The following is a 9,367-nucleotide window of genomic DNA, read 5'->3' as shown; positions in this document are numbered from 1 at the left end:
ACCATTTATCATGATATGTCTGCTATTAGTTCTTACATTTTTACGTATGTTGGTTTTGTCTCACCAGATAAAGTGTTTTGAAAGGAAGGACTGCGTGTTACTAAGTCTCTGTATCCCTTCAAGTTTCTTACACTTAGTATTATTTGCAAAGTAATTTGTCATGGGTTTCCTCTGGTTACAATGGCAAACAACTGTTTCCTTGCTTTAAAATGGTCAAATAAACTTGTACCTTCCTGTTTTATTTGTGCAGGGTAAAATTTTGGGGAGCTAAGAACTGTACGTATATGACTGTTCACAATAGGAACTACTCAGTTTTCACAAACAAAAGACCTACTACTTACAGATAAAATGTTAGCTGGCTAGCACTGCACAAGAGGCTAAATTAGAGAAAATATTGTGATCTTTCTTACCTTAGTTTCATTCTTCTAAGACACTAAGGATGTGAGGTGTAAACTGAAATATACAGAGATGATGTTTGTTCACAGTAAAGAGTTCACAACATCTTAGGCTTTTATTCCTACACTTTTATCAGGTAAGTCAGCTGTTGCCAGAATGGGAATATGGCAATCTCAGGAAAGAGGAGGGCAATAGTTCTGTAATAAAACACAGACGACAGGTGCCAGTTTGTATGATGGGTGGTAGCAGTAGCTAATTACTTGTCAAAATTTATAACAGAAATTAAAACTTCTTTGGGTGGTGGTTCCTTTCCCAATAACTAAAACACAGAAATATATCTCACAGCCGAAATCTAACTGGTATTAAAATGAAACATTTTATTATATAACAGGAGTTAAAAGTTTTTTAAAATCTATATTAAAACAAAACAAAACAAAAACCAAACGCCATTCTGGGCACAATGAGAAAGGTTTACAATCAAAACTACCTTTTACTTTTCAAAAATCTGACTGAAAACAAATTAAATGTGCTGCAAACAAACAAGTCGTTCTGTCTATTGTGGCGGCTGAACAAAGCGTGAGCTATGGAACCACTGCCCCATCGGTGGCGGGAGCAGATGAAGGAAGAAGGGAGCTCCCGAGCAGCACACGCAAACTCAGGCAGGAGTCCATCTGTGGTCCAATTCCAGTCAGTCTGACAAGTCACTCTGATCCAGCACGATTATCCTGAACAAAAAAGGGAGTTTCGAGTTGGTGTGTATGTTTTTTAAAGACACAAACGAAAGCCTCTTTTTATTCAACTGAATTCAAAGGAAAGAAACTTTGATCTTTATAATCAAGAGAGATTGTGATAAACTAGTGTATTGTGGAAATGCAAAATGACTGCAAAGCAATTGAGAGCAGCATCTTTCATACTCCCTCCTTCTAAAACCGTTCTTGTGCTGACTACCACTTAATGTCATCAAAGTTGGTATTAATTTCCCCTTATATTTTAATTAACTATAAACACTAGCATTTTAAAAACTGAGCAACTCTGAATTCAAGTCTTTGCCATTAATGTTTATTTAGATACTGGTAAATGTTTAAAGTCTGTTCATGTTGTCTATAAACAGTGGACTTTGACTTACAAACATCTGATATCTCATTACCTTGATGGTTCGGACCAACCCAGTCGCTTCCAAAAACAGGGTTTTAGTTCCTCTTGATGAAATATAGGAGGAAGAAAAAAACAACTTGATTACTTTCTGGGTCAAAGGGTGCCAGCATTCAGAAATCATATTAGTACTCTCTCTAGTTTAGGGTGGACTGTTTTATTTCCAACAATTGTTTGGATAGAATCTTTCTAAAAACACAGTTACTGGGCTTCCACTCCTGACATCCTGCAGTTCTCTGTCAGAGCAGTGGACACGAATAATGCTAATTTCACAAAGTCCCTGCATTACGTTCTCAGTGAATTCAATACTAGCTAAATGCTCACACACTCTGGGCCCTGTGCCCGTCCGGGTCCTCAAGGAAACAGAATGCACCCCTAGGCCCTTTAATGAAGTGACTGTTTACAGAGGTGTTGGCAGAATTAAGGGAGGAAACAAGGGATGGCAAAGCATCCAGTGACTAGCAGCAGTGGGAAGCCATTATCACCCCTAAGTCTGAAGGGACTTGGGGGGCAGAGGTGGGGTAAGACAGTTACTGGAATCCAGTGAGAGCCAGAACTGGGAAAGATGGGCTGCACTATAGAAGCTGTGCTTGTGGAGGCACATCACTTCCACACAGAGAGGAGCTGCTGAGGTTGGCAGTCAGGCAAGTAATATCCCAACTCCTCTCCTGACCTCTGATCTTCTGCTGGGGCCTCCCATGGGCCAACAGGAAGCTGGCTGGCCAGGAAGCCCAGCAGATCCAGCTTACAAGGGTCAGCATCCTGGGGCACAACACAGGGCAGAAAAAGGAGAAGAATGAGAATGGACTGGGGAAGGGATGAAAGGGACACTAGAGGATCTGAAAGAGTTAATGACTCTAACTTCCCGAGTAGGAGGAACTTAAACACAGGAGGGTATCATTCGAGAATGGCGCCTTAAAGCTCTATCAAAATAGTTTTGAAATTAAGGTTAATTTACATTTTTCACTTTACTTGCAGACTCCACTTAAATGCCACAATTTATGATTTCTTATTGGATTCTGCAGTCTCTGTGTGAGCTAAACGTAGAACTCTTTTGAAGACACATTAGAAGCAAAACATCTTTCCAGACAATATATAAGGTAAGGATGATGAGACTAGCTGAAGGCTTGCTTTAGAAACAGAAATGGATGTTGTTACTGTTTTGTGATAAAGACATAAACTGCAATTAACAGAAAACCTGGGCTGAACTACAGGGGGAAAGTGTAGGAGGATTATGTACAGCATCTGGGAAACATTTCTGAACAAATCTGATGCTCATCAAAGCCCAAGGACTCCAGGCTACATTATAAACGACCATCCATGTATACCTTCTTCAGAAGTCCCTAAAAAGCTCTCTGGCTTGATGCTTTCTTCCTCTTTTCTCTTCTTTTCACCAATTTCTTGATTTTGGGTATTTTTCTCCCTTCAATGACAATGATTTTGGTAATTAAATCATGTGCACAATGGCCAGGGGAACAGGACTGCACTCCCAAGGAAATATAACATAGCTAGCACTAATTCTGTGCTCCCTACGGAACAGTTCAAATGCTGTAATGTATGTTAACTCATTTAATTCTCATCACAACTATATAAGGTAGTTAAGCGATGAGAAAACTGAGGCATAAAGAAGTTAAACTACATGCCCAGTAAGTCCTAGAGCTGGGATGAACCCAGGAAGTCTGACTCAGACTCTGCTCTCAACCACTAGGCTATATTGTCCCAAAGGAAAAAAGCATTTCATTTATGTTGTCATTGGTGTACTTTTTACAACCACATATATTTTATTACCTCATTTTCATTTCCTGAAACTCTCAAGTGAAATATCTAATTGCAGTAGTTAACAATGGAAGACCACATTTGTCAAACCAATAAGCAAAAACCATCTCCCCCACTCAACTATAAGCTCCCTAAAGGCAGAGACGTCCTATCCCTCTGCGCCTCTAGCCCCTAGCACAGTGCTCAGCTCACTGACGGTGCTCAACAGATGACGCTGAACCAAACTGACATGTTTTCATCTGGTGGATATTCAAAACAAAATATGCAAAGTGAGAGAAAATAAAGGCAGCCAGCGTGAAAAGCATTTTTTTTTCCCTCCTAACCTCTCATCACTGATAGAATCACAGGCTCTAAAGTTGGAGGAGGCTATCTATCACCTCAGTCCGAATGCCCTGGACCAGAGAGTCATCCAGCCTATGCATGGGTGGGAGGAGCTGCTGTTCAAGTAAGTGTAAAGGCAGCTGCTTTCTCTATCAGATGGCTATGGGTATTAGAAAGCTTGTGCTTTACTGAATAAAAACCTCTTACTCTGCAGTTTCTGGTCAGTAGCTCCATCCTTTAGGGCAGAAGAGAATAAGCTGACTCTCTTCACTTTACAATATTTCAGGTATTTGGGGGCAGCTATCAAATTCTACACTCTATTTGCTCTTCTCAGACTGAACCTTCCCAGCTCCTTCAGCTGTTCTCATATGACAAGGTTTCCAGACTTCCAGCTGTTCTGTGGCCACCCTCTTGTTTGTTGACTGTCCCTTTTAAAAGGTGACACCTCAAAAGGAGCCCCACAATGAGTTCTAGTCCTCTAGAAGCCAGCCTGAGACATCACCTCGACCTGGACAGTACATTTATGTTTGTTCAGCATTAGTGTCACATTGACCTTTTTTAGCAACTGCATCAAACTGAGGTCTCAAGGAGTCGCTGTCCGTGTCTTCTTCAAGAAGAATTTCTTGAATTCTTACCATGTCTCAAAATGCATGCTAAATGCTGGGCGTATAAAAATAAGACATACTTCCTGTCTTCAATGAAATTAGAGCTAAATAGGAGCGTCTGATCAAAAAATTCTCCATTAGGTCAGATCTCTCACATTCTATATACTTTTGGATTGTTTTAAATGCTCACCTTTATCTTTCAGAAAAATCTAACATTTCCACCTGTCAAGAGCATTTTGAATCCACAGTTTATCATCCATCACATTAGCATTTATCCTTAGATTTGTGTTATCTAAAAATTTGATAAGCATGCCTTTTCTGATTTAATTCAAATGACTGGTGAACATGTTGGAGGTGACAGGGCCAAGATACAGCAATCTTAGAGGCCTCTCTACATACTGATATCGACCTGTTAGTCAGTGTCTTGAGCACTGTGGGTAGTTGGAGGAAGAGGGGCAGACAGGAGCTGGGGCCAGCTTATCTATAGCAAGGTAATGCCACTGCCAAACATTCATTCTCCAAGGAGTCAACGTACTTTTTAAAAAACTAAAATCAACTTAAAAAAAAAAAAAAAAACTGAACTAAAGTGTAGTCCCCCTTCCTGAAAAAGAAAAAAATGATCCCCTGATGGAGAACAATAACCTTGCTGAGCCCTCTGGGAGGTCCTGCAGCTCCGTGCTGTCCTCAGGCAGCTGCAGCCATCTTTCCAGTTCCTCATCAAGAGTAGAGTGAGCTCTGTTCAAAGCAAGTGAAGAGAACTGAGACAGCAATCATTCCCCCTCTCCCTTGACAAGGAGGCACAGCACTCTAGAGTGGGAAAGGACCTTCAAACTTGTGCTTTCACTGCACACATGAGAAAATGAGAGCTTGGTGAGACTATACCTGGACTTGTGGAGGTCACTTAGATCCAATTTAAATGTGTACCAGAACCCTCCTTTAGCCCCCTGACAAAAAGCCTCAGCACCCATGATATCACTACCTCCCAAAGTGTGATATTAGACTCTGTCTCAATCTAGGTCACTACCTGAGGCTAGAACTGCACACTCAGCCCACGAGTTTTTCGGATTAAGAACTGCCTCTGAGGCTAAAGGATGCAGAGGATGTGTTTTCAGAAGGCTTAAAAAGTTGCAACCATCTGAAAAAATATCTGTTACTCTGGCTTGGTGCCAAGGACTGAGACAACTGAGCATCTGTGGGCATCTACCTGTGTCCAGCATAGCCAGCCCTTTCGGAAAAGGAAGAGACAATGACAACAGTAGCTACCTTTTGATCATGTGCAAAGCACTTTATATTGGTATAACCAAATGTAATTCAGCCTTCTTGAGCTACTCTTCTTTTGCCTTAAATAATGGCACGGATTTTTACTGAAGGTGTTTTGGGGAAATGGAAGGAATGGAGTTACATCATATATTACAGACAAAAGGTCTCTAAAACTTTAAAAAGTTTATCTTCCTCCTCCTTTGCCTCTTTGTCTTCTATGTCTCCCTCCTCAAAAACAAACAAACAAACAAACAAACAAACAAAAAAACCTCTCCCCACTTCCTCTCATGTCCCAGGGCTCTAGTCTCCTTACTTCCTAGACCTTCCCGTCCAGCTCTCTCTCTTTTCCTTCCTTGTGGAGAATAGTTTAGCCCTTGAAGAGTGTGAGAGAAACTGGATTCACTACCCAAAAGTTATTTATAACACTCTCCTCCTTTACCTTTGTCTTCTATGGCAGCTGAAAGCTAACTTCCAGTCTCCCTGGCAACCAAGGGTGGCCATGTGTCACATCTTGCCAAGGAGATATAAGCAGGCATCTGCTGAGAAGAGCTTCTAGGAAAGTTTTTGCTTTCCAGATAAAAAGGCGCAGAGTTGGCTGGACTATTCCTTTGCCCCACCCTCTTATCCCTATCTGGAGCACGGACAGCAGCCACCTTGTCCAGGAGTTGACAAGTCAGAAAACAAAGGCCAACATGCTATGTTTGCCAGCGCAGAAAGATCAAAAGAGCCAAAGTCCCTGGTGGCATCACTGAACTGCTACACCAGCCACGCCCTGCCAACCTCTGAGCGTCTTGTCACGTGAGACAAACTCATTTAAACACGATGGTGGGGTTTTCTAACATTTGCAGCTGAAAGTATTCTGCAGGGCTTCCCCAAGGATCTGTTGGGCCAAGATTAAGATGAGGCAAATGGTGTAAATGTATATTCATAGCCTCTCTTTCTTTAAAACGTAAATATTTTGTCTATCATGGATTTTTTTTGCATTAGTATTGATTTTTTAAAATATGGCATCAAAATAGTACTCGTCTTGACTTCTGAGTTTTTTGTGCCTCCTTCAATTTTGTGCCCAAGGAGTGTGTCACACTCACCTGCTCCCAGTCCTGACCCTGAATGACAGTTCAGACAAAGCAAGAGAAGTCAGGAGGCAAAGGAAGTGAGCGCAAGTGGTTTACCTTACAACACAGGTCAAAGGAGAGCTCCAAGTCAGGAAGGGAACTGGGTTTCTTGAGGCAAACTTGTGTGTTCAGACTGAACTGTCTGGATGCTTGCCCCCATCTTCTCTTACTTGGCTAGAAAGATCTAAACATTCTCTTTAACTAAAATGTGTTGAAAGAAACTGAAACCTATGTTTGCCTCACAAAATGAAGTAGAAACAAAAACAAAAAACAACAACTTTACAAGAAAAAAACAAATAACCCTATTTGAAAATGGGCAAAAGACTAGGATATTTCTCCAAAGATATACAAATGGCCATTCACATATGAAAAGCTGCTCAACGTCACTAATCGTTAGGGAAATGCAAATCAAAACCACAATCAGATATCACCTCACAACTATTAGGATGGCTACTATCAAAAAAACAGAAAGGGACTTCCCTGGCCGTCCAGTGGTTAAGACTCTGTGCTTCCACTGCAGGAGGCACAGGTTGGATCCCTGGTTGGGGAACTAAGATCCTGCATGCCACTTGGTGCAGCCAAAAACCAAACAAACCAACAAACAAAAAACCCAGAAAATAAGGATTGGCAAGGATGTGGAGAAACTAGAACCCTAGTGCACTGTTCGTGGGAACGTAAAATGGTGCAGCTGCTGTGGAAAACAGGATGGCATTTCCTCAAAAAAATAAAAATAGATTTACCACATGATCCAGCAACACCACTTCTGGGTGTATATGCAAAAGAAATGAAAGCAGGGTGTCCTGAAGAGATATTTGTAAACTCATATTCACAGCAGCATTACTCATAACAGTCTAAAGGTGGAAGCAACATAGTGTCCACCAGCAGATGAGTGGATAAACAAAGTGTGATACACGCACACAGGATGGAATTCAGCCTTAGGAAGAAAGGAAATTCTGACGCGTGCTACATGATGAACCCTGAAGACATCATGCTAAGTGAAATAAGCCAGGGACAAAACAACAAATATTGTATAATTTCATTTATATGAGATATGAAGAGTAGTCAAAGTCAGAGAAACAGAGAGTAGAACTGTGGCTGCTGGGGACGGAGGGGAGGGGGAAATGGGGAGCTGTTGTTTAACGGGTGTAGAGTTTCAGTTTTGCAAGATGAAAAAGTTCCAGAGATCAGTTGCACAACAACGTGAATAAACTGAGCATCACTGAACTGTACACTTAAAACTTCTACGTTATGTGTATTTTATCACAATTAAGAACTTCTTTTTTTTTTTATTTTATTTATTTATTTATTATTTTTTGGGGGGGTACACCAAGTTCAATCATGTTTTTATACACGTATCCACATATTCCCTCCCTCCCTCGACTCCCCCCCCACCCTCCCTCGAGTCCCCCCCACCCTCCCCGTCCCAGTCCTCTAAGGCATCTTCCATCCTCGAGTTGAACTCCCTTTGTTATACAACAACTTCCCACTGGCTATCTATTTTACAGTTGGTAGTATATATATGTCTGTGCTACTCTCTCGCTTCGTCTCAGCTTCCCCTTCACCCCCCGCCCCCTCCCAAACCTCGAGTTCTCCAGTCCATTCTCTGTATCTGCGTCCTTGTTCTTGTCACTGAGTTCATCAGTACCATTTTTAAAAAACAAAACAAACAAACAAAAAATCCTTTTAGGAATAGGGGCTATGAGGGTAGTATGAAAAAAGACCATTATTTCCATATTTGTCTGTATCGGAAGAAAACTAATATAAACTAACACTAAAACATTTTTTAAATGTTTTAAAAAAAACAAATCCAGCTTTTTCTGTTACCTCTCTGTGTCCTCTTCTAGATCCTGAGTTTCTTCGGTCCAAAAAATACTGCTGTCTTCTGTATTACTGTTAGTTTCTTGTTCTTCTAAATGCCTTTGATCTAAAAACAGTTGAAAGACTTACCTTTATTAGAACAAAAAGAAATTTGAGAAAACCTGCCTTAAAATGGAGTGCAAAAAATTAAGGCTAATCAGTGGACGCTGAAGGCTGCAATGCATGAGTTCCCCTCTTCCCAGAAGAGCAGGGGGCCAGGTGGCAGTCTGCAGGGTGCCTGTATCCACAGCAGCTGCTTCTGAGGTCTGGGGAGCTCTCTGCCAGGTGAAACTACAGGAAACCTTGCCTGTGCCAAGGCTCAAGAGAGACAGAGGAAAGAAATGCCACATAAAAGAGGAGGCAAGAGTCCCTGAAAACAAATTGTAAAGATTTATTTTGGGGGACCACCCTCTTCCCACTTGTTAGATGTTTCCAGATTGGAGCCATGGAAGGAATCTGGGTGGGGAAGGGTAGTGCCCTTTAATGTATGCCAGGCATTTTACACATGCTATCTCACTGCATCCTGCCAGCAGTCCTATGAAGGGAAGGAGGCCAACATTTGTTAAGCATCTTACAGGCACTATGTATGAACATCATTAGGTAGGAGTTATCGTTCTCATTTTACAGATGAGGATGACTGAGGGTCAGAGACATTAAACACTGTCATACCAAAGTAAGCAGTGGAGTCAGAATTGAGGTGGAGTGTGCCTGATCTCAAGGTCCACACTCCCCCAAATGTACCCCTACGCTGCCAAGGACAGTTACAGCAAAATCTGATGAAGAAGATCTGGGGGTCTGGCTTACCATTTGCAGCGATACCCAGATGACCTGCTGTGTTCTCATCCAACACTATGGATGAGGCCTGCTGCTGCTTCAGGTGCTCTG

General features: G+C 41.6%; 1 protein-coding gene across 3 annotated transcripts in view; it reads right to left on the bottom strand.

The window, feature by feature from the left end:
• Positions 1 to 934: 934 nt before the first annotated feature.
• TEX14 (testis expressed 14, intercellular bridge forming factor) overlaps positions 935 to 9,367 on the bottom strand; it is a 100,072-nt gene continuing 91,639 nt past the window's right edge. For all 3 annotated transcript variants that reach the window (XM_057715802.1, XM_057715800.1, XM_057715803.1), the window contains 6 exons: positions 9,287 to 9,364; positions 8,450 to 8,549; positions 4,893 to 4,985; positions 2,877 to 2,971; positions 1,544 to 1,595; positions 935 to 1,121 (listed from right to left, as the gene is read on the bottom strand). In XM_057715802.1, the coding sequence (XP_057571785.1) occupies positions 1,085 to 1,121; positions 1,544 to 1,595; positions 2,877 to 2,971; positions 4,893 to 4,985; positions 8,450 to 8,549; positions 9,287 to 9,364 (455 nt within the window). In that variant the 3' untranslated portion in view covers positions 935 to 1,084. The remainder of the gene's footprint in view (positions 1,122 to 1,543; positions 1,596 to 2,876; positions 2,972 to 4,892; positions 4,986 to 8,449; positions 8,550 to 9,286; positions 9,365 to 9,367) is intronic.

The sequence above is a fragment of the Hippopotamus amphibius genome, chromosome 17, assembly GCF_030028045.1.
Source record: "Hippopotamus amphibius kiboko isolate mHipAmp2 chromosome 17, mHipAmp2.hap2, whole genome shotgun sequence".
Lineage (NCBI taxonomy): Eukaryota > Metazoa > Chordata > Mammalia > Artiodactyla > Hippopotamidae > Hippopotamus > Hippopotamus amphibius.
The sequence above is the reverse complement of the archived record's forward strand: the minus strand, read 5'-3'. Positions and strand labels throughout refer to the sequence as shown.